This window comes from Molossus molossus, unplaced genomic scaffold (genome assembly GCF_014108415.1).
Source record: "Molossus molossus isolate mMolMol1 unplaced genomic scaffold, mMolMol1.p scaffold_m16_p_10, whole genome shotgun sequence".
NCBI lineage: Eukaryota > Metazoa > Chordata > Mammalia > Chiroptera > Molossidae > Molossus > Molossus molossus.
The window spans coordinates 3,697,769-3,724,527 of NW_023425345.1; the positions used below are offsets into that span (position 1 = coordinate 3,697,769).

At 40.2% G+C, this 26,759-nt stretch overlaps 1 protein-coding gene across 15 annotated transcripts in view; it reads right to left on the minus strand.

Moving 5' to 3' along the window:
- Positions 1-26,759, minus strand: part of TNRC6B (trinucleotide repeat containing adaptor 6B) — a 281,369-nt gene that overhangs the window by 56,603 nt on the left and 198,007 nt on the right. For all 15 annotated transcript variants that reach the window (XM_036252307.1, XM_036252301.1, XM_036252298.1 and 12 more), the window contains 6 exons: positions 24,118-24,205; positions 18,983-19,004; positions 12,585-12,926; positions 7,686-10,031; positions 5,045-5,203; positions 1,077-1,252 (listed from right to left, as the gene is read on the minus strand). In XM_036252307.1, coding sequence (XP_036108200.1) covers positions 1,077-1,252; positions 5,045-5,203; positions 7,686-10,031; positions 12,585-12,926; positions 18,983-19,004; positions 24,118-24,205 — 3,133 coding nt within the window. The remainder of the gene's footprint in view (positions 1-1,076; positions 1,253-5,044; positions 5,204-7,685; positions 10,032-12,584; positions 12,927-18,982; positions 19,005-24,117; positions 24,206-26,759) is intronic.

Here is a 26,759-nt window from a genome sequence, read left to right on the forward strand (position 1 = left end):
GGTAAAGGCACAGCCCTTAGCCAACTGAAGACATTCTAAGACACCATCTGGTATTTGAAGCCTGGGAAGATGTTAGCTGTAAAGTGTTTCACAGGGCAGCAAGGTTCTCATGTTGAAAGTAAGTGTATGGCTGCCCATTTCTTAGTACCATCAATTTATTTGTGGAATAAAAGACTGGAATGAAGTCCTGGTCAGTTTGGCTCAGAGGTTAGAGCGTCGGCCCGTGGTCCAGAGAGACCCGGGTTAGGGTCCTACTAAGGGCACGTACCTCGGTTGCAGTTTGTCCCCGGCCCCGGTTAGGGTCATGTGGGTGGCAGCCACTAGAAGTGTCTCTCTCACATCAATGTTTCTCTCTCTCTTCCTCCCCCTCTCCCTCCCACTCTATCTGAAGATAAATACAAAAATGTCCTTGCTTGAGGGTAAAAAAAAAAAGACTGGAGTGAAAAAAGAGTGCTTCTGCTTGCTGAGAGTGGTTCAGGTTCAAAGACTATTGTTCTAGATTGAAAACCAAAGTCCTGATTAAATTATGCAAATCCAATGAGAAACTGAGCTATTCTAATATATGGAAAGTGAAAGGTTTACAACACAACCTAGTACAGGATGTAGATAGATCATCTAGTTACTGCATTAGGGTTATGCACTAGCACTTCATTTTGTTGGGAGAAGGGTTCTGGGGTCTAGGAATTTCCTGAACTAGATAAAAACCAGCTATGCCGATTGCCACTGGAGAAGCTATCTTTACTTTGGTTTCTATACATATTCATGGGAATTTACTCAAAGGACTTTGTTGGCTTTAGAATGCAAAAGCATAAAACATTTATAAGGTATGCCTTGAAAGCTTCCAAAGAATAATTATAATATGAAAATTTCATTTTACCCATAGCAACAGTTTCAAAGTCATGGTGAAGGAAAATGAAGGGTAAAGAAGAAGTAGCTATTTGTTCCCAAGAAAATATTTTTCTCTCTTACTTAGGACCTCGGGGACTCCAGCTGCCCTACTTCTTCCATGAAAAAAATTCTCAGTTCTGCCTTCTAAGAATGAATAAACAAGCTTAAATATTTCTAAAGCAGATTACCTTCATTTGTTTCTTTCCTCCTTGTCCCCAGCTTGCTGAGTTGTGGGAGGAAGCACTTCCCTGAGAGCTGGCAGTGTTCCAGACTCCTCCATCATCCTCCTCTTCCCAGCTGGGATGGCGAGTTCCTGTCACAGGCCCATCACTCTCCCCCCAGCCGTCTTGCATAGATTTGGAATCTTTAATAAAAGAAGGAATCAACTGTATGCATTAGCTTTATAACAATAACAGCAATAATCATTCCTTATAAATACACAATAATAATCATTGCTTGTAAACACAGTATTCCTTGTAAATATAGCATATGTATAAAACAAAACACACAATAATCATTTTTTGTAAATATAGCTATTAGAACAATAACCACAAAAATTATTCCTTGTTAACACGCACAGTAATTTTATCTCATAAATCTATATGACAAGCAGAATATTGTTCATATTTTAGAGAGCATGAAATGGAAATCCATAAAGGGTCAATGATACAGAGCAAGTTAATAAACCACAGAATTAAAACCTCCTAACTTCTGGTTCAATGATGTTCCCCTTATATAAAGTTGATAGACACTGCAAAATTGAAAAGAATCTATCACTACATATAAGAAATTTCACATTTCAATGAAGAGACTTCTGTTCCTCTTAATGTAGTCCTTAGTTTTACCGTCCTAAAAATATGTTGTGTGATTTACAACGGACATTTCAAATATGAGGTACGATAAAGAACACCTGTCTAGGTTTAACTTGTTTGGGGCGAAGTTAAAAAAAGAACATGAAAAAGGGAAGAAAAAAGGAAATTTTGTTAGATTTTAAGTATCAATGTTATGTGAAAGAAAAATTCACAGATAACCACAAAAATTTGAAATTTATTAATTTATATACTTGAAATGTGTTAGACACTAAAAAAGATCCTAGGCAAAGACAATGTGTAAGCAATGGTTTTTAAAAGACAGGTGGAGGAAATCGGAAGCTAGAGAATGGGGAAGGAAGAAAGTAAAAAAGAAAAGTCAGTGATAGGGCTCTAATGTGCCAGAAAGTAGGATGTCAGTATTCATAGTCTACTCTACCAACATTCCCTTCTAAACAAAGATCTTTAATTTGGAAACTAGGATAAATTCTTAAATGATGGAAGAAGGGAAAATGCACTATCTTGCCTACAAACCTCCATCCACACCTTCACTTTACCAAATGACAGAACATTTATGAAAGAGGTATTTATTTGATTTAGATAGCTGCATATGAAGAAGTCTAAAGCCAAAAAAGTGGCTCTCTTGAATGACTGTTGTCATCCCCTAGGACCATGTCTATGACAGCCATGAAGGCACCTATGAAGTATATAGGGCACAAGGGGGTTGGTTTCTTACTACTGTGGCACCCACCCCCCATCCCTGCATGGCCAAAGTGAATTTGATGGACCCTCCATGGGGTTCATCTAGCCTTATATGAAGGGCTTTCTGAATGGACAGCAAGAGGCAAGGCGTGGGAGCTAGTGTCCCTGCTACTGAAAATGCCATTGATAACCAGGATGGTTTCTTCTGCATATGACATTATTCATTATTACAAAAGCATAGGCCTATGCCATCCTCTGACAAGCAACAGTAATTAAAAGCCCAATACAAATAACATACTGACCCTTTTATAAAAATAAAGACATCCATATAACCCTTTTTTAAATTTTAGAGGAGCTGAACTTTCAATAATGTCTTCTTATGGTAAAGATAAAAAAAAAAGAGAACTCATTTTTAGTCATAGATATTTGTAGTCTAGAGAAGATAACAGGTTAACAATCAGCATCAATTGGTAGGCTGTGATGATCTGAACTCCTTCCTCTGAGTATTACATATTCAAATTACCCAGAGAAAGGGTAACTATAACTATAGCTATGACTATAGATAATCCTGAATAGAAAACATTTTTAAAAATTTATTTTACTTTATTGTTGACAGTATTACAGATGTCTCCCATTTTTTCCCTTTTTTCCCCCCTCCACCCAACCCCTGCCCCACCCAAGGCCTTCCCCATGCTATTTATTGTCTGTGTCAATGGGTTATGCATGTATGTTCTTTGGTTAATCCCGCGCCCCCCACTCCTCACTGAGATCTGTTATTCTGTTCTATGCATCCATACCTCTGGACCAAACATAAAAGATTTTTTAAATCTCGCCCTGACCGGTTTGGCTCAGCGGTTAGAGCATTGGCCCATGGACTAGAGAGTCCTGGGTTTGGTTCCGCTAAAAGCACGTGCCTTGGTTGCGGTTTGTCCTCGGCCATGGTTGGGGTCGTGTGGGAAGCAGCCAGTCAATGTGTCTCTTTCACATTGATGTTTCTCTCTCTTTCTTCCTCCCTTCTCTCTCTCCTGCTCTATCTGAAGATAAATGCAAAAAAAAAAAAAAAAAGTCCTCAGGTGAGGATAAAAAAAAAATCTGGAGAAAAGTGTGGGTTTTTATGATGAAAGAAAGGTGAGTCTGAGGTTGGAAAGACATAAAAATCCTGAAAGTATTGCTAAAGTACCCATTTGTGCCAAGGGTCTCTTAATGTCTTCCAACAGCTTTTTTGGATCTATTTCAAATCTACAGGATGGTAGTTCCAATGACAATACAACCGATTTTACAATGAAAATCAAAGTCTTTATATGGCTATTTTTATGAAGTGGAAGAGATTTGTAATTTTTAAAATGTAGTCAAGCCCTGGCCAGTTTGGCTCAGCAGTTGGTTAAAGAGTCAGCCCGAGGACCGAAGGGTCACAGGTTCGATTTCGGGTCAAGGGCAAATACCTGGGTTGCAGGTTTGATCCCCAGGCTAGGTCGGAGTCGTGTGAGAGGCAACCAATCAATGTGTCTCTCTCACATTGATGTTTCTCTCTCTCCCTCCCTCCCTCCACTTTATCTAAAAAAATCAATGTAAAAATATCCTCAGTGAAGATTAACAACAACAATGAAAAAGCAGTCAAGTTATATATAGACTATACCTAAGATCATAATCCTTCCTTTCATGTAGCACTGTAAGAGTCCTAGATATCATACAATAAACCTGACAGTGAAATTTTTAATTTTTGTTCAAATTTTGAGCATTCAGTATGACCACATTTTTAAATCAAAAGACAATTCCTTAAGTCCGCAATGTGGTAGAAAAGAGATGTTGGGATACTTTTTAGGAAAACTACAAACAAATGAAAATAGGCATTTGAATTTGAATTTTTCAACTGAGGAACATCCACTGAGACATTCCAAAGCACCAGTTTACAAAGTTTTGCAAATTATTGTGACTACACATTGCCAGCTGGATCAAGAATAGCTTAGATTTTCAAAGTATGATGTGCTTTGTTTAAAAAATTTAAATGAATAAATCTCTGTCGGGTTCAAGAAACCTTAGATGTTCCTATGTGGGTGGACGTAGAAGAGAGACAAAGAGAAAAAAGGAAGGAACAGAAAGATGAAGTCACTGGGCAGCAGAGACTATGTGCCACATTGAAAGTTAGGATATTCTATTTATTTATTTATTTATTTATTTATTTATTTATTTATTTATTTATTTATTTTTTTGGTACGTGCCCCTAGTGGGAACCGAACCCCGGACTCTCTGGTCCGCAGGCCGATGCTCCAACCGCTGAGCCAAACCAGCCAGGGCAGGACATTCTTCTGAAATTATACTAACAAAAAGAGTAGAAATGCAAAAGAGATGTGAAAAGCAATATTTTAGTTATTGGGCAAAAAAAAAAGGACCACAGCAGCATTTCAATTATGGCCAGATACTAAACCAACCTAAAAATCAACAAAATTAACTTGTGACTTTTAGTTCACTGTATACATTTTAATATATGCCAATTCAAGTTATCACCATTTGCTACTAATCATTTAATAAAGGTTCAAGGTCCCTAATCTCATTGTAACAACAGTTTAAACACTAAAGAGCCCTCCCCAAAATGCATGACCCCCAAATTAACAGAGAATCCCTCAAAAATAATGCTGTATACTTACTAGGTTTCATGGCATTTGGAGCGTTGGAAGGTGCATTCCCCCAGCCTGTGGTCGATGCTCCTGTGTCATCCATTTCGCCCCACCCAGGACTGCTTTCATTTGGCTCACCCCAAGCTGAAGTACCATTATCTGGGGCAGGTGGTGTGCTTTTGCTCCAGACTATAAAGACAAGAAATGTGTCTCCATACATTAAATCAAACACCATACTATCCAGTGGGGGTGAAGGTGGGAGGAACAGGTACTCTGAGAAATATAAGTGGGTTCTACCTTCATGGAGGGCATTTGGCATTATCACTTTTGGTCCACTAATTCCACTGCCAGGAAATTATACCATAGTGAAACTTACAAAAGTAGATGAAATTGACATGCACAACAATGCCCACTGCATCACTGTCAGAAACCATTTGGAATCAACCCAAATATCTACCAAAAAGGGACTGGCTACACTAATTGTGGATCACCCATAAAACGAATATTTTATATGAAGCAATTAGAAGACAAAAATGTACATGGTAATATGGAAAGTTGTTTTTTTTATCCTCACCCGAGGACATTTTTCCATTTTTTGTTCAGATAGAGTGGGAGGGGAGAGAGGAAGAGAGAGGAAGAGAGAGGAAGAGAGAGAGAGAGAGAGAGAGAGAGAGAGAGAGAGAGAGAGAGAGAGAGAAAAACATCGACGTGAAAGGGACACATCGAGTGCCTGCCCCCCCGCACGACCAACCAGGGCCGGGGAAAAACTGCAGCCGAGGTACACGCCCTTAGCAGAACCGAACCCAGGTCTCTGTGGACCGCAGGCGGACACTCTAACCGCTGAACCAAACCGGCCAGGGCGAAAGTTTTTAAGTATTACAAAAAAAGCAAGGTAAAGAACAGTGTACATAATATAATCCCTTCTGTGTCAAATTATTAAAGGATAGATATATTTTGCTATAGGTATGAACAAAATGTTCTAAGAGATTACCTGTGGGGAGAGACCCTAGGGGTTAAGATTCTTTTATTACCCTTTTGCTTTTCTGTTTAGTTTGAAGGTTTTTTCCCTCAGCATACGAGGAGGACTGATTCCAGGACCAAAATCTACAGATGCACTAGTTCTCTATGTAGAATGGAGTAGTATTTGCACATAATCTATGCACATCCACCAGTACACTTTAATTCGTCTCTGGATTAGTTATAATATCTAGTGTAATGCAAAAACTATGTAAATAGTATTTATACTATATTGCTAAGGAAATAATGACAAAAAAAAAAGTCTGTACATGTTCAGGACAGACACAACCATCATAGGCTTAACTTCATAGTATACAACATAATTTTGGACTTTTTTTTTTTTCTAAATATTTTTTTTTTTTTTTATCCTCACCCGAGGACATTTTTCCATTTTTTCTGTTCAGATAGAGTGGGAGGGAGGGAGGGAGAGGGGGAGAGAGAGAGAGAGAGAGAGAGAGAGAGAGAGAGAGAGAGAGAGAGAGAGAAACATCGACACGAAAGGAACACATCGAGTGGCTGCCACCCGCACGACCAACCAGGGCCGGGGACAAACTGCAACCGAGGTACATGCCCTTAGCGGGAACCGAACCCAGGTCTCTCTGGACTGCAGGCCGACTCTCTAACCGCTGAGCCAAACCGGCCAGGGCTCTAAATATTTTTGATCTGTGGTTGGATGAATCTGTGGATGGGGGAACCACTGGATCCAGAGGGTCAACTATAGTGTTTTTTAATATGTTAGCAGGTTTTATCCTAGAAAAGGAATTAATGAGTAATCTTCATTTCCTTCTTCATGCTTTGTAATATTTGGGGGGAAAAAAAAACAAAAACACAACTAGTTCAAAGTAAGCATTTTCTAAGTGGCCATAATTAAATCCACTGAACATTTCGGGGAGTGAAAAACTGAATAGTATGATTAATTTTAACTAAGAAAAAAAAAAACACCACTTGAATAGTGAGTGCATCCCTTTAGTTTGTTGAACTATATGTTTTATGGGGGCATTCAAGCCGACAATGCCAAACTAAGAATGATATTACCAGCACTACTTTTTATTTACTAGGTATGGTGTTTCTTATTTGAATAAGGCGGGAAGAAATTTAAATTCTGGACAACTGATTATCATGAGATAACAACCTCTCATACAAAGAACTCTACTTTCAAAGGTGATCATTAAAATCGTCTAGAAAGTGACCAGATAGATCCCCACTTTGCCACAGCATTCTGATGGCCTCTCTATGGACAATACACACTTCCCTTTGCTGAGGAAAGAGAAATACAGAGGATGTGGCCACGTGTATTACCAGAATGGAAATCAGATCTACTTCTGCTACTATTTTAATTCTTTATTTTTAAATCTAGAGCATAGTTTGCTTAGCAAGATAATAAGTCTTTAGGATTCTGCAGACCAATACAATTAAAAAAATAATAATTCTGGCAGACTGACACAGGGATACCATCTTTTCTTTTTGCCAAGCAAGAACATTAAAATGTACTACCAACATCTGTTATCACTATCACTTTAGAAAAAGAGAGCTTCTGTAAATGCAGGTAAGATTCCCAGAATACAACTAAGTTGAATAAATGCAGCCTAATAAAAATATCTTGGTTTAGGATTTATTTTTTTCATCAAAACCTGCAAGAAAAGACACTACCTACCTGATGCTGATTTACTGGTCATTGGGGTAGGCAGGTTTGGTTCTCGAGGTGGTGGGCCGCCTTGGGAATTCTTGTCCCACAGATTCACATTCTTGTAGTTATAACTGTTGGGGTCTCCCCACGCTGAAGTGCCATCATCAATGTCCATTTTCCGACTAATTGACTGTGGGGATGGTTCTTCCCAACCACTGGGTTCCTCATCCTTAGGGGTTACTGGCTGTGGCCCGCTGCTCCAGTTGGAATTGGAAGGTCGTCCATTGCCTGGAGGTGGTGGGGGTGGGCCTCCCCATGAACCAGAAGCCTCAGGTTGTGGTGGCGGTGGCTGCTGTGACTGCTGCTGCTGTTGGTGCTGTTTATTCCAGGAATTGGGCTGTCTGCCTGTCTCAGTCCAGGCTGGAGATCTTTTGCAATCTTCCCAGCCACCTTTGGAAACTAGGCTGGCATTCCCACCATTCCCCCAAGTTCCAATTTCATTCTGCCCTCCTTCGCCCCACCCAGACCCAGGTTTACTTGCAGAACTTTCCCAATTGCTATTTTTTGCTTGATCAACTTCCTCTCCCCAACCATTCTTTCCAGAAGCCCATCCTTGATTGGGCTGGCGTACACCTCCCCACCCCTGATCCTTGCTGGGATTCTCATTCCAAGAGGAAGATGTCTTTTCATCTGGTCGTCCTCCTCCCCAATTGGAAGAGTTGTTGTTCTTATAGTCATTCCAGCCTCCTGTGTTCTTGGGGTCTTTCCACTCCGTAGAGGCTGAGAGCTCTCCCCATCCAGACTTCATTTGATTGCTTTGGCTGGGTGCATCTCCCCAGCCCCCTGAGTTCTTGGTCTGTGTGGCAGCGCTCTCCCACCCCTCAGTTCCTTTGTCCGATTTTCCCTCAGGCCGTGGCACCTCTTCAATATCCCACACTGTGTCCTGCTTAATTTGAGTTTGGCCCCAGCCAGTGTTTGAGAGCACCCTGGGGTCCAAATCAGTTCGGCTCAAAAGAGTCTGCAAGACAGCCTGACAATCAGGATGTGTGGGCCTATATGACCGACGGCCAGAATTATGACTGTCACTACTTCCTGCTTTGTGGTTGCTTCCAGTGCTTTGACCTCCAACTTCACTTCCTGTGGAGCTGGAAGATCTTCCCCAACAGGGAGCCTGGGCATTGCCTTGGTTTTCAGGGAGGGGGTGGCCCTTTTGATTGTCCCATGCTCCAGTGCTAGAATTTGGTTGGTTTGGACCACTCCATTCTCCAATTTTCAACTCATCAGACCCAGTCGGCTGTTTCCATTCTCCCTGAGAGACCCCAGATGTTATTTTGTTCCCTTCACCCCATTTGTTGTCATTAGAGTCCTGAGGGCCAAAGTTCCAGGACCCACCCGTAGACCTGTTATTGTCCCAAGAGTCATTTTTTGACCCAGTTGACTTCTGAGCAGAAGCTCCTTTCCAGGAGTCCTCTCTATCCTTTCCATTGTTCCCATTGTTTCCAGAATTGCTTTGTCCAGAGGCTGTGTCAGTTCCAGAAGGCCCCCTAGCTGCACCCCAAGATCCAACACTCCCAGTCTTTCGATCTCCAGTGCTTTGTGAAGGGGCATCAGTGCTCCTGGAGGCGTTCCCCAAGCCCATACCAAAGGGCATTCCCTTATTCTCCATGGGGTTTGGTGAACTTAAGTTCAAGGAGTTAGTGTTTCCATTTTTTGGTCCATCAGTGTTATGAATTTGAGCCTGTTCTCTGCCAGAGACAACAAAATTAACACCCGCATTTTCCATCTTTGACTGCTGTTCCCTGGATGCCTGACCTACTGTGCTAACCTGTGCACTGGAATTACTAGTATCTGTTTCCAATGCCCCTTTCCTAGAATTTCCTTCTTGGACCAGTGCTGGCCAGGCAGATGGGTTGCTATTTGGGTTAAAGTTGCTGAAGCCAGAGCCAGGTCCAATTCTATCCTGACCACTCACATTCCTCCAATTTCCTAGTCCATTGTTGCTCTCTGTAGCAGAGTTGGAAGATTGAACAGATTTAGCCTTAGGGTCAGATTTCCAGACCCCAAGATTACATTCGTTCCCAGAACTTGCAGACTGGCACTGGCTCCCTTTTCCTTTATTACTAGTGGTGCTTCCTGGCAGAGTGCTCTTCTCAGAGCCAGGGTTCGAGGCACTGTTGTTATCGGTGGTGTTTTCGGAAGAAGACTCAGTGTCTTTGCTGGCAATACGAGGCCACTCTTCCATGTTAGACCCGTCTACAATCACCTTGTCCCAGATGTGAATTGGGTTGGGGGAGGTGCCGTTGTTGGAGGAGGCTCCCGGGCCCCAAGTGGAATTTGCATAATTTGAAGCAGCAGCACCTCCAAGGGTTGACTCTGGGAAAGAGAGTGTCTTATCAATCATAGACACATATGCACACTCTATTAACAGTTCAAGCTCAAACTGCCCAAGAGAATTCATCACATTTCCCCACAAACTAGCTTCTCCACCCAGTTGCCCATCTTGGTGAACTGTACTACTCCTGTTTTAGTCATTTCTTCTCTTTAATCTTACCTGGTTGGTGTACTTGCTAAGTCTAACTCTGCAACATCTTTCAAATCTATCCCTTTGCTATTCCTACGGACAGAGAAGGGCCTTCTTATATCGATACAATGCAGTAACACTCTGCTTGCCCTGTATCTCCAATCTACCCTAAACATGCCTGGCTGGAAGGATTTTTCTAAAGCACATCTTTGAATATATTCCTGCTATATGAAATACCTTCAATAGTTCCTTAGTGCACAAGAATAAAGCTAAACTTTTTGGTCTGGAGTTTGATCAAGATACTCCATAACCCGGGACCAAGTGACTTTTCTAGTCTCATCTTCCAATTTTCTATGTAGAGGTCTACATTTCATACTACTTGACATTCCATAACTTGCACTTTCTCACCCAGACAACATTACACATCAGCACTTACTGTTTGTTCTATTCCTTCTGAATTCATACATTGAAATTTGCTCTTTTTTCTGGGCCTACTTCAAGTGCCATTTTTAAACGAAGCCATTTTGCTCAGTGCTAGAATACTGTGTTCGTCTTCCCTCTCCCATGTTAGCACTTTTTAGGCAGAGACCCTATCTTGCTAGCGTTTGAATTCCACAGTGTCCTGCACATCACTGCTCAGTGAGCACTGTCTGAATAATGAATGCCCAACCCAGCTGGATGCCAGGGGCAGATAAGCATGAATCAGTTTGTATGCCCAAGGAACTTAATGATGAATTAGTCTGGCTCAGCACATATTTTAGTGGAATTTACCTACCATATCTGGTGGGGGGAAAATGACATGTTTTAAACCCAATAATTTGTTCTAAACTTATTTAGCTCCTTTAACCAAGCACAGCTTAAAATCAACATGAAGTTGAAAAAAACATTACATAAAGCCATATAAAAGTAAGGAAGCACAGAATCTCAAACTCTTGACATTTAGGGGTCTCCTTGGTTTTAAAAATGTAAACAGGAGATTCTAGCTCACTCTGGACCTATGCCTATATTCAGGCCTGGCTAGACTAGGCTGCAGAGATGCCCGACACAACCGCTCCTCACAGACTTCCTTTTGTATCTGGTTACAAGAGGCCAGAAAGGAAGGGCCAGGAGGCCTTCCCTGCTGGCTTTGGGCCTGGCCTGATGGTCACCACAGGGAAGCCTCATGCATAGGGCTTATCTCTGCATGAAGCCTATGTCATATCAGGTTTCTTTCCACCCTTACTCTGCACATGAGACAGTGAGAGAATTTTCCAAGCAATTCTATGTTCAAACTTAGACTAGAATAAAGCATCCTATTGTTAACAACCACAATTCATTGTCTTTGCCAACGCTTAATGGTGCTCAAAAACAAAACATTTTAAGAGATAACTTGAAATCTGTTAATGAGCTAAAAAAAATATTTGGAAATTCTTAGCTATTGACTGATTTAGTATTCACAAATTGAAAAAAAATCTCAAAACTTCTAGTGGAACCATTTAGCTAAGGATCCTTGTATCTATATAGTTTTTAATAATGCTCAAAATCAAGGGCCCCCTAAAGAAATACTGCTTTAAAATAATCTAATAAAAGACTATAGAATAATATTATTTGTTATCCTCCCAAGATTCTAGTGAGTAATCTAAGAAACCATTCTGTCTACCTGCCTAACATTTTGGGAACATAAAAATGAGCACCTCTACTACGCAGCTGTAAGAAAGAAAGATCTCTTATCCTTTGAGACTACATGGAGGTACCTGGAAAGTATCATATGATCTCACTTACTTGTGGAATATAATAAACATAACAGTCTGAGGAATGGGGTAGTCCCAGAGACGTGGAAGTGGTGTACAGACTGAAAATCCCCAGAAGAAGGGGTGGTGGGGGAGAGATAAACCACAGAACTTATATGCATGTATGCATGAACAATGGACATGGACAACAAAGCTGGGGACAGGGCAGGGAGAGAGGGAGGGAGAAATCAGTGGGGGAAAAAGGAGAAATATCTGTAACAAAAATTAATTAATAAAAAAAAAATTGAGCATCTAAGTTTTAGAACACGCCCTTGTACTAGCACCACTTCCAATCATACTTGGAGCATACACTTGTGGTGACAACTGGAACTATGAAGGCTTGAATTTATAATGCTCTTGTTTGAGAAGGGGAAAAAAAGCTCCAAACAGTGATGACAAACAGCAGCTATGTTAACATCTCACACCAAGAGCACACACTCACTGGACACTAAAACCCAGTTTCAGAAGAGAAATGCTGATATACATTTCATACTGGGTTCCTCTCCCATCTTTTGAATAACTCCAATAGTTTATATAATTAATGTTTTTTGTGGACTTTACACCAGGCAATATAAAAAAGGTGCTCTTCCTCTCTAAAGCTGCTATGAATTCAAGTCACCAACACCAATTCCTCACCTGTTGCAGTCCCACTCTCACTCTGCAGCAGCGTTCCTGTCACTTGTGCGTTGTTTGGGTTTGCTCCAGGTGCTGTGGAGGGAGGAGGCCCTGCCCCACCCCCAAGGAGCATGCAGGATGGTGGAGGGGGCTGCCCACGTTTTAGTAACACTTTGTGGTCCTGCTGGCAACGGAATCGCGGCGGCACCTCCCGAGGCATGTAGCGGGCGGCGCTTGGCGGTTGTCCGTTCGGCACTGCCACCCTTTTGGCATTGTTGCCACCATTGACTGGTGGCGATGGAGAGCTGCCAATTGGGCTGGCGGCCGTTGGTTGGCTTAAACTTGGTTTCGTCACTTCGGGCACTGAAAGAGAGAGATTGGGAAACAACCTTTGAAATCAAATACATTTTCCTAAAGATTATTTTAAAAAATGCTTACAGCCCTGGCCGGTTTGGCTCAGTGGTTAGAGCATCGGCCTGCGGTCCGGAGAGACCCGGGTTCGATTCCCGCTAAGGGCACGTACTTCGGTTGCAGTTTGTCCCGGGCCCTGGTTGGTCGTGCGGGTAGCAGCCACTCGATGTGTCCCTTCACGTCGATGTTTCTCTCTCTCTCTCCTTCCTCCCTCTCCCTCCCACTCTATCTGTACAAAAAATGGAAAAATATCCTCGGGTGAGGATAAAAAAAAATAAAATAAATAAAAATAAAAAAATAAAAAAATGCTTACATGGGGCCCTGGCCGGTTTTGCTCAGTGGTTAGAGCGTTGGCCTGTGGTCCAGAGATCTGGGTTCGGTTCCCGATAAGGGCACGTACCTTGGTTGCAGTTTGTACCCGGCCCTGGTTGGGTTGTGCGGGTGGCAACCACTAGATGTGTCCCTTTCATGTTGATGTTTCTCTCTCTCTCAATTCCTCTCTTTCCCTCCCATTCTATCTGAACAAAAAATGGAAAAATGTCCTCGGGTGAGGATTAAAAAAAAATGCTTACATGGGACCAATTGCAACAAGACAACCCTTCTTTCATCCTATTCCTGATGAACATGGTCTTTCCAAATTGCCACTATCTTTAGTTTAGGGTAGGGAGTAGTGATGGTGATAAGGATTCAAAGACACCAATATCAAGGAATTCCATTCCATTGACTAAGGGGTAGAGGGAAGCAGTCTGTATTCACTCTCCTAAATCAATAGTGGAATTCCCTGAAGGGCTGCCCAGCAGGTCTGAGGGTACAGATGGTTCCCAGGCAAATATTTAAGGTTCTCAGCCTAAGGGCTCTTTCCCGTCACCCACATTCTTCAAGATCCACCTGTGAGAAACTTATCTCAAAGTCCCTGGACTAAGCAGGCTAAGCACCCTTCACTTGTGCTCCTGGAACACACCATCCATCTCTCTTCACCACTGAATTTACCATATTATATTGAAATTCTCCCTTGATAGGCCCCTCTCCCTCACCAGGCCATAAGTCCCACAAAGCCTAAGATATATCTTTCATCCTTTTTTCATAAGGCCTGCCACAGGGAATCTCTACCTAGAGAATCATAAAATCAACTTGTTGGTTACTACAGACACTTGAACTCAAAGACTCTTGCTTGGCACTGTGTATAAATATTATAAACATTATAAATCTTTTTGCTTTTGCCCCACCATCCCATTTTAAGTATATCTTGTGCCTCCCCAACTTTATTTAAAATAAAAATTTCAAAATGTAGATACTTTTCCTATTGACTTTAATAATTTAATGTTTTCATTTACTTTTAAAAATGGCGAAAGTGGATGGATGTGCTGGATGACTATTAAGCTATACTCTACAGAACCCTCTGGCTCAAACCTACAGAGGCTGTTCTGGATCTGTACCTTCCTTGCTTCATCCTACCAAAAGACTGCCACCCTTTCCAAAAAAAATTTACCTGGAAAATAGAGACTGGCAGTAATATATAAACAATCACTGAGCCTGATAATTCAGAGGATTCCAAGGCCCAAATCCCTCACATTCAGAGTAATGTTAGGGCCAGCTCTGGTGGCAGTACCATTCTGACTCCTGAAACGATGCTGGACCAGCATGTTGCTTGTTGGACTGGCTCCTTTGTGAAGACAGAGATATATCATCAGAAATCAGGAAGCCCAAATCTATACTCACTAGACACTGGTGTATACTCTGAGTAACAGTGAAAACGAGTAGATGCCCGAAATAACACCAAGGCAACCCTTGGGTTTAACCTTAGCCCATCAGGAGGCTGTACTGGGCCTCCCAGTAAGGAAAGTAGGTCATAATCTGACCTACTTAATCTGACAAGCAGAATAAACATATGACTTAATAAATTGGTCATTGTCAAAAATTTTTAACACAGCACCCTCTGCATGAGCTATAATAGCCAATGGATAAATGACTGATCAATTGATGAATGAAGATGAATTATTTAATGACCCATTTTCTACCTGTGCCTGGAAGATTCAATACCACATGGCATTCTCAATCCCCTTTCCTCATCATAAGAATATTCAAGAAACTGGCAAAGGCTGGAAAGGATTCTTCCTAAGTGGTTTTTAGGGTGGAGGAGCTATGTTCCTGTGAGGCAGTTTTGCTATAAAAGGTATACAGTCTTCACTTTAGACCTTTAGTGACGTCTGCTACATGCCTGGACTCATTTCCCTAAGATAGAATGAAACCCAGTAAGGCCAGCCTCCTAGACTGAGGCCTGAACACCAGTTTGACTAACTCTACAATACTCACAGCACAACCAAAGAAACCTGGTGGGTATCATGCATTGTGCGAGATTCTCTGCTAAAGCTCCTCAGGGCATTTTCCCACTATTACATCAGAGATAGGGTGGATCATAAATCATTCATTTACTTCCCAAAACCATTTATTTAGTCTAAGGATGGAATCTTTTTACCTTCCCTGTTGTCTTAATTATCTTATACCATTCTCATCTCATAGTTCGAATTTCTAATTGCCTCTATTTCAGAAAAACTTCAATAAGATACCACTTTTTCAGATAAAAATATTAAGAAAATTCTGAAACAGGCAAAACCAGTACAAACTACTATTTTCTCTAAATACCTAAAAAAAAAATCTAGAAAATGTATAAAGGTAGTAAGTAGTTAAATACAAACAAGCCCTAGAAGAGACTGAGAATTTCTTGTGAAGAATAATCAGTTACAATGAACGTAGTACAAAAAATTTCAAAGATTAATGACAGTGAGTGGCCCACACACACTGAACAATTGTCAGTAACTTCTAAGCACTGTCTTCATTTCTTTACCTTCCACTCACTCCTCAAACTTGATGTACACTGGCTTTTGCCCTAACATCTCCCTAGGAATTTCTCTCCTCATTAAACCACAGTGATCTTCATTGCCAGTCTAATGGGCACTTGGACCTTTTCTTCAACTTTTCTTCAGCTTGACCTACTCGCCATTCCCTCCCTCTCTGTTTTTGTGAGGCCCACTCCAGCTAGCTCTTTAGTTTTTCTCTCTCCCTTGGTGGGTTTCTAATACCCTTTAAAAAAAAAAAATCCTCACCCGAGGACATTTTCCCATTTACCTTCAGACAGAGGGGGGGGGGGGAGAGCAGAGAGAGAGAAATATCGACATGAGAAAGACACATCAACTAGTTGCCTCCCGCATGAACCCGACCAGGGCTGGGGACTGAACCGCAACTGAGGTATATGCCCTTGACCAGAATCGAACCCCCAACTCTTTGGTCCGCAGGCCGACGCTCTAATCACTGAGCCAAAGTGGTCAGGGCCTACTTAAAAAAAAATTTTTTTTTTTTTAAATGCGCTTTAGAGAGAGAGGAAGGGAGAAGGAAAAAGAAATATCAAAGTGAGAGCCGAACACTGATCAGCTGCCTCCTGTTCATCTCCTACTGGGGATCTAGCCTACAACCTGGGCATGTACCCTGACTGGAACTCGAACCAGCAACCTTTCAGTGCACAGGACGATCCCCAACCAACTTAGCCACACTGGCCAGGGCTGTTTCTCATACTCTTGATTAGGGGTCAGTAAATTTCTTCTGTAAAGGGCCAAACAGTAAATATTGTAGGCTTTGCTAACCATATGATCTTTGTCCTGACATCTCATCTCTGTACTTATAGGGCAAAAGTAATCACAGACAATGTATAAATGAATGAGTGTGGCTGTGTTCCAATAAAACTTTATGACACTGAAACACAAATTTCATATCATTTTCATTGTTGTAAAATTGTTCTTCTTTTCTTTCTTTCCCAACTATTTAAAAATGTATAAAACATTCTTAGTTCACGGGCAGTACATAAACAGGCAGTGAGTCAGATTTGGCTCAAGTGTCACAGCTGGCAACTCTTGCTTTTGACTATCCCCTTAATAAGATATGCAAGATGGCAGCTGAATTTGGTCATTAACTGGACCTTTTAAAAAAATCTGAATGTGAAGATGGGGCCTGCACCCTTCCCATATTTAAATTAGTTGAAAATAAACTCTCCCAAGCTTAGGCTTTAACTATCACTATGTAAAAATATTTCCCAAATCACTATCTCCAATTCAGAACTCTTCTATCCTTCCCCTTACCTGCAAATTTGTTCCCTTGCTCCTCCCTCCCATTATCTCCTGGTTCAAGGAATGGAGTCATCATCTAACCAGCTGCTCAAGTCAGAAACCTAGAAGGTGTCTTAGCCTTTGCCCTTTCCTCCACGCACCATTATCTAATCAACATTAAATTCTACTGAACCAAAGCATCTCACTAATTCCTTTCTTCCTTTCTATCACCACTGCTCCTAGTCAGGTTCAAATCCTCATTACCTCTCATCTGGGCCACCTACATGAGCCACATGTCTTATAATACCTCACTTTCATTCACTCTCTAGAAAGAGCCAGTTCCACCTCTGAAGAAATGGCTCCCACCCGTGTTAGAACACACTGGTATTTCTTGAAGATGTGAGGTATACTGCAAGTGATTTAGTTCTATAAATGATTCACTTGGAGTGTGGGGGGGGGAGTACCCACCTTGAGTATTAATAAATTAGAGTAAATTCAAAATTATTCTAACCACCAACATTCATTCACTGTAACATGCCTTCTAGAACAGACTCAAAAAACAGAGTTGTAGCTAATGCACTGCAATGGTCTATCATCCCAGGTGTGCTGATGAAAAGCTGTGTAAAAGTTATGAATTACTGCTTTGGACAAAAATACCTAAATGTGTTTAATTTATATTGTGCTGGAGGCTTTTCTGTGTTGCTTTCATTTACCATTGGTACTTTTGGGATGAGAATAGGTCTCAATGAACAAAACAACCCACAGACATTTACCAAGGCACCAGAGCCCTTCAAATCTTTAAAGACAGCCACTTATTCTTCCCCATGGGCTACCTATCCCCAGGTGTTTAACCTTCCTAGAGGTGACACAGGCTCACATTTCTTAACCGATCTGGCCCAAATGCCACATGGTCCTCAGAGGTTTATCTCTGTTCTTTCTATTATGTGGTGGACATTATAGGAACTGCACATCCCTTTCTAGATATTGTACTTTTACTAATGCAGTTAAGGTCAGGTTAGTTTTTATAAATCAATCATTTCACAGATAACTCCCATTAAGAAAAAGCTGAATGAACAGCTTTTTAACAAGGCTAAACTGCTATGTTTAAATCCCTCTATTACACAGTCTTTTTCATTCTAATCTTACCCATCACTCCTATTAAATCTGATCTACTGCTCAATCCCAGAAACTCAATACTAATATCCAACAAAGGAGGATATTAGCTTCTACCTGAAGTACTTTTTATTATTTGTTATCTGGGCAGCAGGACCAACTCTAGTCCATGCCTTCATATAACTTTTAGTAGAAATCCCTGACCTGTTTTCTCCAGAATTTTCACTTAAAAAAAAAAAGATGATAAAAGAAAAGTTTTGAAAAGGTTCAGTTCCAAGTCATGACCCATATACTTTCAAAACAGGTATCACTTTTTCTAAACATTTTGTTTTCTAAAGAAATTTAAGGCAGGCCCTGGCCGGTTTAGTTCAGAGGTTAGAGTGTTGGTCCATGGTCCAGAGAGACTTGGGTTTGGTTCCCGCTAACGGCACGTACCTCAGTTGCAGTTTGTCCCCGGACCTGGTTGGGGTTGTGTGGGTGGTCGCCAGTCGATGTGTCTCTCTCACATTGATGTTTCTCTCTCTCTCTTCCTCCCTCTCTCCCTTTCACTCTACCTGAAGATTAATGCAAAAATGTCCTCAGGTGAGGATGAAAAAAAAAAAAATTAAGGAAATACAAAGGCCATTACAAATCCATAAGTACTTTTTGTCATTACTGCTCTTCAGTGACTGCAAACAACTAACCTTAATTACTCTACACCCACTCTCACTTACTAAGTGAACTGGAGGCTGAGTCAGCAAGGGTGTAAAATCTAAACACAAAAGGTTCTAATGACTTATAAAAAAAAAGACAATTTACCTTTGGTTTTTTGTTCCGTGACCTGCAAAAAAAATGAACAGATATAAGTAAATGAGATTTGCGTTCTAATTCAGTATTGTAAGACTACTTTTAATTCCAGGTAGCAGATACACAGGCATAGTTAAAATCCAGAAAAAGAAGCTGGGAGTCAGTTCAGACATCCTTCTAAAGACAATGGCCATCATAACTTACATGACCCATCATTATGAAGGATATTAAAAGTTAAAACAAAAAGCATTCTGCTCTCATTAAATGATCCATGGTCTTTGTACCAGGAATGCTGTTTGCCATTTTGATTGTTACAAATGGATGTGGCCCAGAAACTAAATTAGCCACAGGGACAAAAAGATTCCCCTGTGAGTATGGACTCGAACACTTGTCAAATCTAGAAAGCTAAGGTTCAGAGGCCCATCATCAGAGGTATCAGAAGAAGTCATAGTAGGAGAACAGGATTCAGAACCAACCTGTGCTACTTTCTGGCTGAGCTATCTGAGTTTTCTATTTATCTGTTGACTGCAGATAATAAAAGCAGCTCCCTGCAAAGGGTTGTTGTAAAGATTAAACACATATCCTTGCCAATGTTTAATAAGTGTTTGTCATTTTTATCAAAGTTTATATAAAATAGCATGAAATACAATGAGAGTGAAATATGTAAATTTTGAACAAATAAGGATTGTTAAAAGTATGTTTTCATATAGTAACTAATATATCTTTGGAAGTGATTAACCTAAAAGATTGGACAGGATGAATATAATAAAGGGTTTTTAGAGTTTGGAAATGATGGTTAGGAGACACATGGAAAACTGTTTCTGCTAATAAGAGGGGGGGAAAAAAAGGAGGGTACCTAATTATACATGCCCTATAATATTAAAGCAAAACCACAAAAGGGCACGCACCAGAAAATATCCAAAAAAAAAAAAACGCGCGCGCGCGCGCGCACAACAGAAAGAGAGAGAGTAGCACTCTGAATTCCACTAGAGGTTCTATTACATTATTGAGATGATAGGCAATTTTGAACCCTTTCCCCAACTGTCAATCTTCCAAAGCATTTTTATGTAATTTTTCTGACTTTTATAATTAAAATATTCATACAGACGAGAAGTGTGATTATTTGTGACTAGTAATCATAAGTTACTGCTATGGGTGTTCATAAAGACATGCTCTTCTTTGGAGGGTTATGTCCTGTAGCTAACTAGCCCATTTCACAATAGATTTCAGCACACCAATGTCAGACGTTGAATATGAATTAAACAATCCTCTTGTGTGATCTCCTGGAGTGTGTTTTACATTCTTGCACTAATTCTACTGTACTTCTGGTAGATGGTGTTTCCCAGTACTAATAGTTACAGTAGAGCTCAATTCAACTGTATGCTTTTTGTATAACGCCACTTGTCCAAGAACAAACAGATTTGTATCCATATACCAATTCCTTAAGGCAATTTAAGTTTTATCATTGTAAATATTTCTTAGAATGCCATTATGAAGATCAGTTATACAGAAAACCAATGTCTTCCCCAATTGTAAGTGACAAACAAAAATAATGTAAATGTGTCTTATAATGTGGATTCTGTTGAAAGAGCTGTCCTATAGACGGTGAAAAGCTGGGTGATCAAAGCACATGTCTGCCAACACTAAACAATGATCCTTTAGCAGCATCAGCCTAATGAATGTTAATGGAATCATTCTTTGACACCTCTCATGAATGGAAATCTAACAGTTTACTCAGTGATGGCTCTAGAAAGAACAAAATGCCATAATCATTGAACATAATGGTAAAAGGTCGTGTCTAATTTGTGTGGAAATAATTTAATTTAGGTTTAAATAAGTCAATTCTTCAAGACAATTATGTTGCCATCACTCTTTCTTGACCATTCACATATTAAACATTTTTGTTGTTGAGTGACTCTTAGGCATCAGGCACTCACTATCTTAGTTAATGGAAATGAAAATATGAATAAAATCTTGACAAATGTATATATAGTCTGTCTAATGGGGAAGACAGAAGCAAAGAGATGATTATAAAGCAATGGGCTTGGCAGCCAGAAAGATGTGGAAGGACTAAGAAGCACCACAGATATTTGCTGACTGACTGACTGACTGACTGACTGACTGCATAATAGAACCTCCGGCATGTTCTATACAATTCTTTGCATCATAGCACATTTTATGCCTCCTAGCTGAGATGTCTGTCATCTCTATAATAAAGTTGAAAACTATTAAAATAATCACATGGTAAGCTTTGTGTTCTCTCCTTAAAACTGCTAAATCACAATTTCATTCTGAAATTTCACAGTGGTTCAGTGAATGTTAATGGAATGTTAAAACAATACCAAAGCCTATCTGTTGGCCTAGATCCTTTGTCAGCCAATCTAGAATATTTTTAAATAAAATGACTGAATTTTTATTGCTCATAATTATCCATTTGAAATTTTATTTATGGTGATTTTCCTTTTCACTAAAACTTCTTAACCAATTCTTGATGAAGAGGCAAGAACACAGAGATTGTCCAGCTGAATAAATTACATTCTCTGCATAAATAATCCCAATTCGCTCTTATAAAAATTTTAAAAAATTTATTGATTTTAGCCTGGCCGGTGTGGCTCAGTGGTTGAGTGTCAACCCATGCACCAAGAGGTTGCCAGTTTGATTCCTGGTCAGGGCACATGCCCAGGCTGTGGCCCCGATCCCCAGTCAGGGGGCATGCAGGAGGCAGCCGTTCTCGCTCATCGATGTTTCTATCTCTCTCTCCCTCTCCCTTCCTCTCTCTCTCTCTCTCAAATCAATAAATTTTCTTTGATTTTAGAGAGAGGAAATGAGAGAGGGAGGGAGAGAGAGAAATATGATTTTTTGTTCCACTTATTGATGCATTCATTGGTTGATTCTTGTATGTGCTGGAGATGGAACCCAAAACGCTGACGTATTGCGACGATGCTCTAACTAACTGAACTACTACTCACGAATAAACCCATACCATCTTTAATCTTAGTAATTTTTCTATTAGTAGGAGATCCACAATGAAAGTTTACAGACACATATTGTATTAACCATTTCTAGATACTAACATTTTCAGGTTATGAGAACACTGTTGTCTACGTGAAGAATGAGAATGGACTGCACATACTCTAGTCAACTGTTCTATTTGGCATCTTCTTGTTCCCAGCCTTTGCTCAAGTTCCCCAGTGTCCAGCCTATTAACCATTCATTCCCATGGACTGCAAAATACAATTTTTGCACCAGCTTAGTGAATGAAATGTGAATGCCCTAAAGGAAAGAAAGCCTTCATTGGGGTTTATTCTCCCATCACTCCAGTTGGAGGGTCAGCATATGCAGGGTACAGAGGCAATGGCCATAACACTGTATGGCTGGCAGACCCGCTTATTTACAACCTCAGTGACATGGAATGTGGCTGTGTACCCAAAAGAAAGTATAAAAAAAGTATCTGGGTCATTATCTAACAACTTTAGGTTAGAAGGAACACATTAGAAGCAGGTACGGTACCCTGATAGCATGATGGGATGGTGACTACACCACTATTAGTAGAAACAGAAACAATTAAAAGAAGATAAAATTTTAAAGAGCACAGCAATCTATTACAGCACCAAACAATAATGAATATTCCTTTTAATTAAGTCATGAAGAAAAGATAAATTATATTTCATAGGTTTAATGTGGCAAGATCATAGGCAATCCAATTCAGAAAATATTTCCCATATTGTTTTTATTTTTATTTTATCTATTTATTTATTTTTTATCCTCACCCGAGGATATTTTTCCATTTTTTGTACAGATAGAGTGGGAGGGAGAGAGAGGAAGAGAGAGAGAGTGAGAGAAACATTGACGTGAAAGGGACACATCGAGTGGCTGCCACCTGCACGACCAACCAGGGCCGGGGACAAACTGCAACCGAAGTACGTGCCCTTAACGGGAACCGAGCCCGGGTCTCTCTGGACCGCAGGCCGACGCTCTAACCGCTGAGCCAAACCGGCCAGGGCATCCCGTATTGTTTTTAATGCTGGCACTGAAAGTGATCTAATTTCAATAATTCAGAAAACTGAATCATGGGAAACACTATATCCAGCAATGCTGGGAAAACCTGCAGTGTCCCTTTTACCTTGTATTGGCTGCGTCTGCCTCAAATCTCTTCTAAATCTAGAGTTCCCTCTGAACCTTTTAACAGTTTCCACCTCCCTAGACTTATTTTCAATAACCTGGGACCACTGTAGGGACCCTTAAACCTGCCTCTCACAGTGAGGTCCTGCTTCTCAAGTGCTTCAGATAGTAGCAACAAGAACTGGAGGAAAATAATTTTGCCTCCAAAAAAGGGATCAACGCCCTGGCCAGTTTGGCTCAGCGGTAGAACATCGGCCTGCGGTCCAGAGAGACCCGGGTTCGGTTCCCGCTAAGGGCACGTACCTCGGTTGCAGTTTGTCTCCAGCCCTGGTTGGTCGTGTGGGTGGCAGCCAGTCGATGTGTCCCTTTCATGTCAATGTTTCTCTCTCTCTCTCTCCCTTCCCATTCTATCTGAACAAAAAATGGAAAAATGTTCTCGGGTGAGGATAAAAAAAAAAAAAAAGGGATCAAAGCAACCCTGCCAAGCCAAAGCCCAAGTCAGGAGATGCTTAAAGGCGTGGCAAGGTGAGGAAAATGAGTTCAGACAGTGTTTAGGGCAGAGGGACATGCTCTGCTAAAAAAAGGAACAGGGCAAAGGGTGCTAACTATCTCTGACAGCCCCGCCAGACAAACACTTTAACTAAGACCCCACCGTTGATAGCTCTCTGCTCTTTTTGCTTTTAGCCTCTTTTCCCCCTAGGCAAATCCCTCAAAGCCATGCAATGTTCTGTTCCTCCAAACACTAGGCAGGCCCACTAGATCCTCTACAAAGAAGATTTCTTTATGAACTTATCAAAAGGTAGGCTCATATAATGACAGTGCTGGAGGTGGACCAAAAGGAAAACAGCAGAGCAAACTGCGCTAACTGAAGTTATTCTTTAAGCTTGCTTAAGAAAATGGAGATTACGATACAAATAAGAAAACATGACAAGAGTTCAAGTGTCTGATCTTTCTCAATATTGTTTACTATTGTTTTCATAAAATCAGCTGCAGCATATTTATTAGATTTAATTGATTAAACCCACCTTCTGAGTGGCTTCTTTTTTCTTTTTATCCTCTTTCTTCCTTTTCTTGTCTTCCATTAACTGTTCTTCCCTTTCTTGCTCCTTCTCTCTGTTAAAGTAATGTCATACCAGAAGGTTAAATATCTGTATTTATAGCAAATCAAACGCTGTAGGTGCTGTGCAAGGAAACATTTCATCTCAGTGACTAAGCAGAAGACTGTAGTTTACTTACACTAAGAGGATGCAAAAACTCACCACATTTAGTTATCCCCAATTTTGGTTTGTCACTCCTTTTGCAAAACATGACATTAAGTCTGGTTTCAAAGAAGTTCATTAAAGTGATTTTTTATGAGATCTTCCGAAAAGTGCGCGCGCGTGCACACACACACGATTAGTGTATTTTAATTCATCAAAGAACCTGATGTGAGTATGTGACAATATCCAGGTGGCTTCTGGCAGTATTCTTCACAAATAACACAGAACATATTAATTCAATTATGGTACAGAGGTATTTATCACAATTTAGATGTTTCCCATAACATTTTCAGAGTGATTAACATCATACTCTATGTTCTATTATCTTGTGTTTTTAAGGCAGGTACTAAGTGTCCTATATATCAGGTCTTTTTTATTGGGTGAATTCACTGTTGCATCTTCCTGGCACACCTGAATCAGAACAATCAGGTTTTGTTCTCTTCAATCAAAATAAAAATGATACACAATTATTAAACATGCTAGTTGAAGAAACGTGATGAATCTTAAGAAACTAAGATAATGTAATTTATACATATTTGAAAAGTGACTTTAAAATTTAATATTTATTCTAGTATATAACAGAATATAATCCAATATGTATTCTAATATAATATATATAGAAAACTACTAACTTTCACTTTATGTGTCAATTGGGAAAAAATGCATAAGCAACCACTGGCGTAACTTTAAAGCTCAAGTCAGAAGACCCCAAATGCCATGCTTATTGAATTTCAGAATTTGAAGGAGAGTTGGAGATCTAGTTCTCAGGTCCCCAAGTATTGAACAGTCTTGTGATTTTAGGGGATCAACACATCAAATCCATGGTTTCACAGATATTATCTATAAAAAGGCTAAAAGCCAGATAAATTAATGACACACGTTAATGTAAAAGTCTGCAGATATGGCAAAAAATCACAAAGATGGCTCCTGAAGGACTCCATTTCGGGGAATAGAAATCACTTAACCTATATGGAAGGAACTGAAGACCAACATGGAGGTGAGCTCTCATGAACAGGCAAGTAATGCTGTACTTAGCAAAAACAAGAACTAAACAAACAAACAACAAAAAAAGAGTTTTACACACGTTAAGTTTTCAGTGGCTCTGTCCACATTCACATTTTCTCCTTGTGTACCCTCTGGGCATAAATATACAAAAGCCTAATGTGCACAATTCACACTCTAAAAGTAGCTTCCAGAAAACTTTAAAAATACAATTATGAAAGGGATTTTATTCAAATTTCCTTAGGTTTAGAGCTGGAATCAGATTATGTGTATATCAGTCTCAGTGTGGAGCTCTTCGTGAAAATCCACTTGCAGCTGTGCATTAAGAAAATGAATTTACGAAAATAGGCATGATGGATGTTGACCATCTAAGGTAGGTTGACCACAGATCCTGTTATATTTGGCTCCTAGAGGCTCTTGCTTCCCCTAGATTCAAGTAGAAGATGAGGTTCTTCATGACCTAGTTACGATAACTTGGTTTTCATATTTTAAAGTGGAACTGACTACAGAAAAAGAGCAAACACAGCATGAATATCTATTTAAATATTCAATGCTTTAAAAAGCATTAAGTTGCATTTTTTCCTAAATCTATTCTAAAATTAAAAGTTCATTTTAAAACTGCAATGTAAAAGAAGCAGTAAGTCCTTAATAAGATACATTCTTAAAAAACAACTAACCTTTTCAAATATTTTTTCCTATAAACAGGTAATTCAGGGAAAGGGATTGAAATTCATGTTCACTACAAGCAGATTTACTTCCAAAATAAATATTTTTCAAAGCTTTCCAGGAGACAGGCTGTGCTTTCACCCTGATCTTTTACTGTGTATATTGGTAGAATTGAGTCTTCTCTTTAAATTACACTTCCTTTGGAAGAATTTATTTTCCCAAACCAAACCTGAATTTAAAATGTGCCATTCATTTATAATGGATCACATAGTATGGGGGTTCACCTTTCCTCTAATTCAGTTGTACTTTATCTTGGCTGCACATTAGCATTGTTTGGGGAGATTGATTGATTGATTGATTCCTCACCCGAGGCCATTTTTCCATTTTTGTTCCGATAGAGTGGGAGAGAGAGGAGGAGAGAAAGAGAGAGAGAAACATCAACGTGAAAGGGATGCGTCGAGTGGCCACCTCCAGCACAACCCCAAGCAGGGTTGGAGACAAACTGCAGCCGAGTTATGTGCCCTTAGCGGAAACCGAACCTGGGTCTCTCTGGACTGTGGGCCAACTCTCTAATCACTGAGCCAAACCAGCCAGGGCATTTGGGGAGCTTTAAAATATCTCAATGCTGAATCAAAGCCCAAGCAAGGTGAAGAGGGTGTCCATGAAGGAAAGGTATCTAGTTGGTGGTGATGTAAGACTGGTTACATAAAGGGGGATTGATCAATAAATAAATATATTAA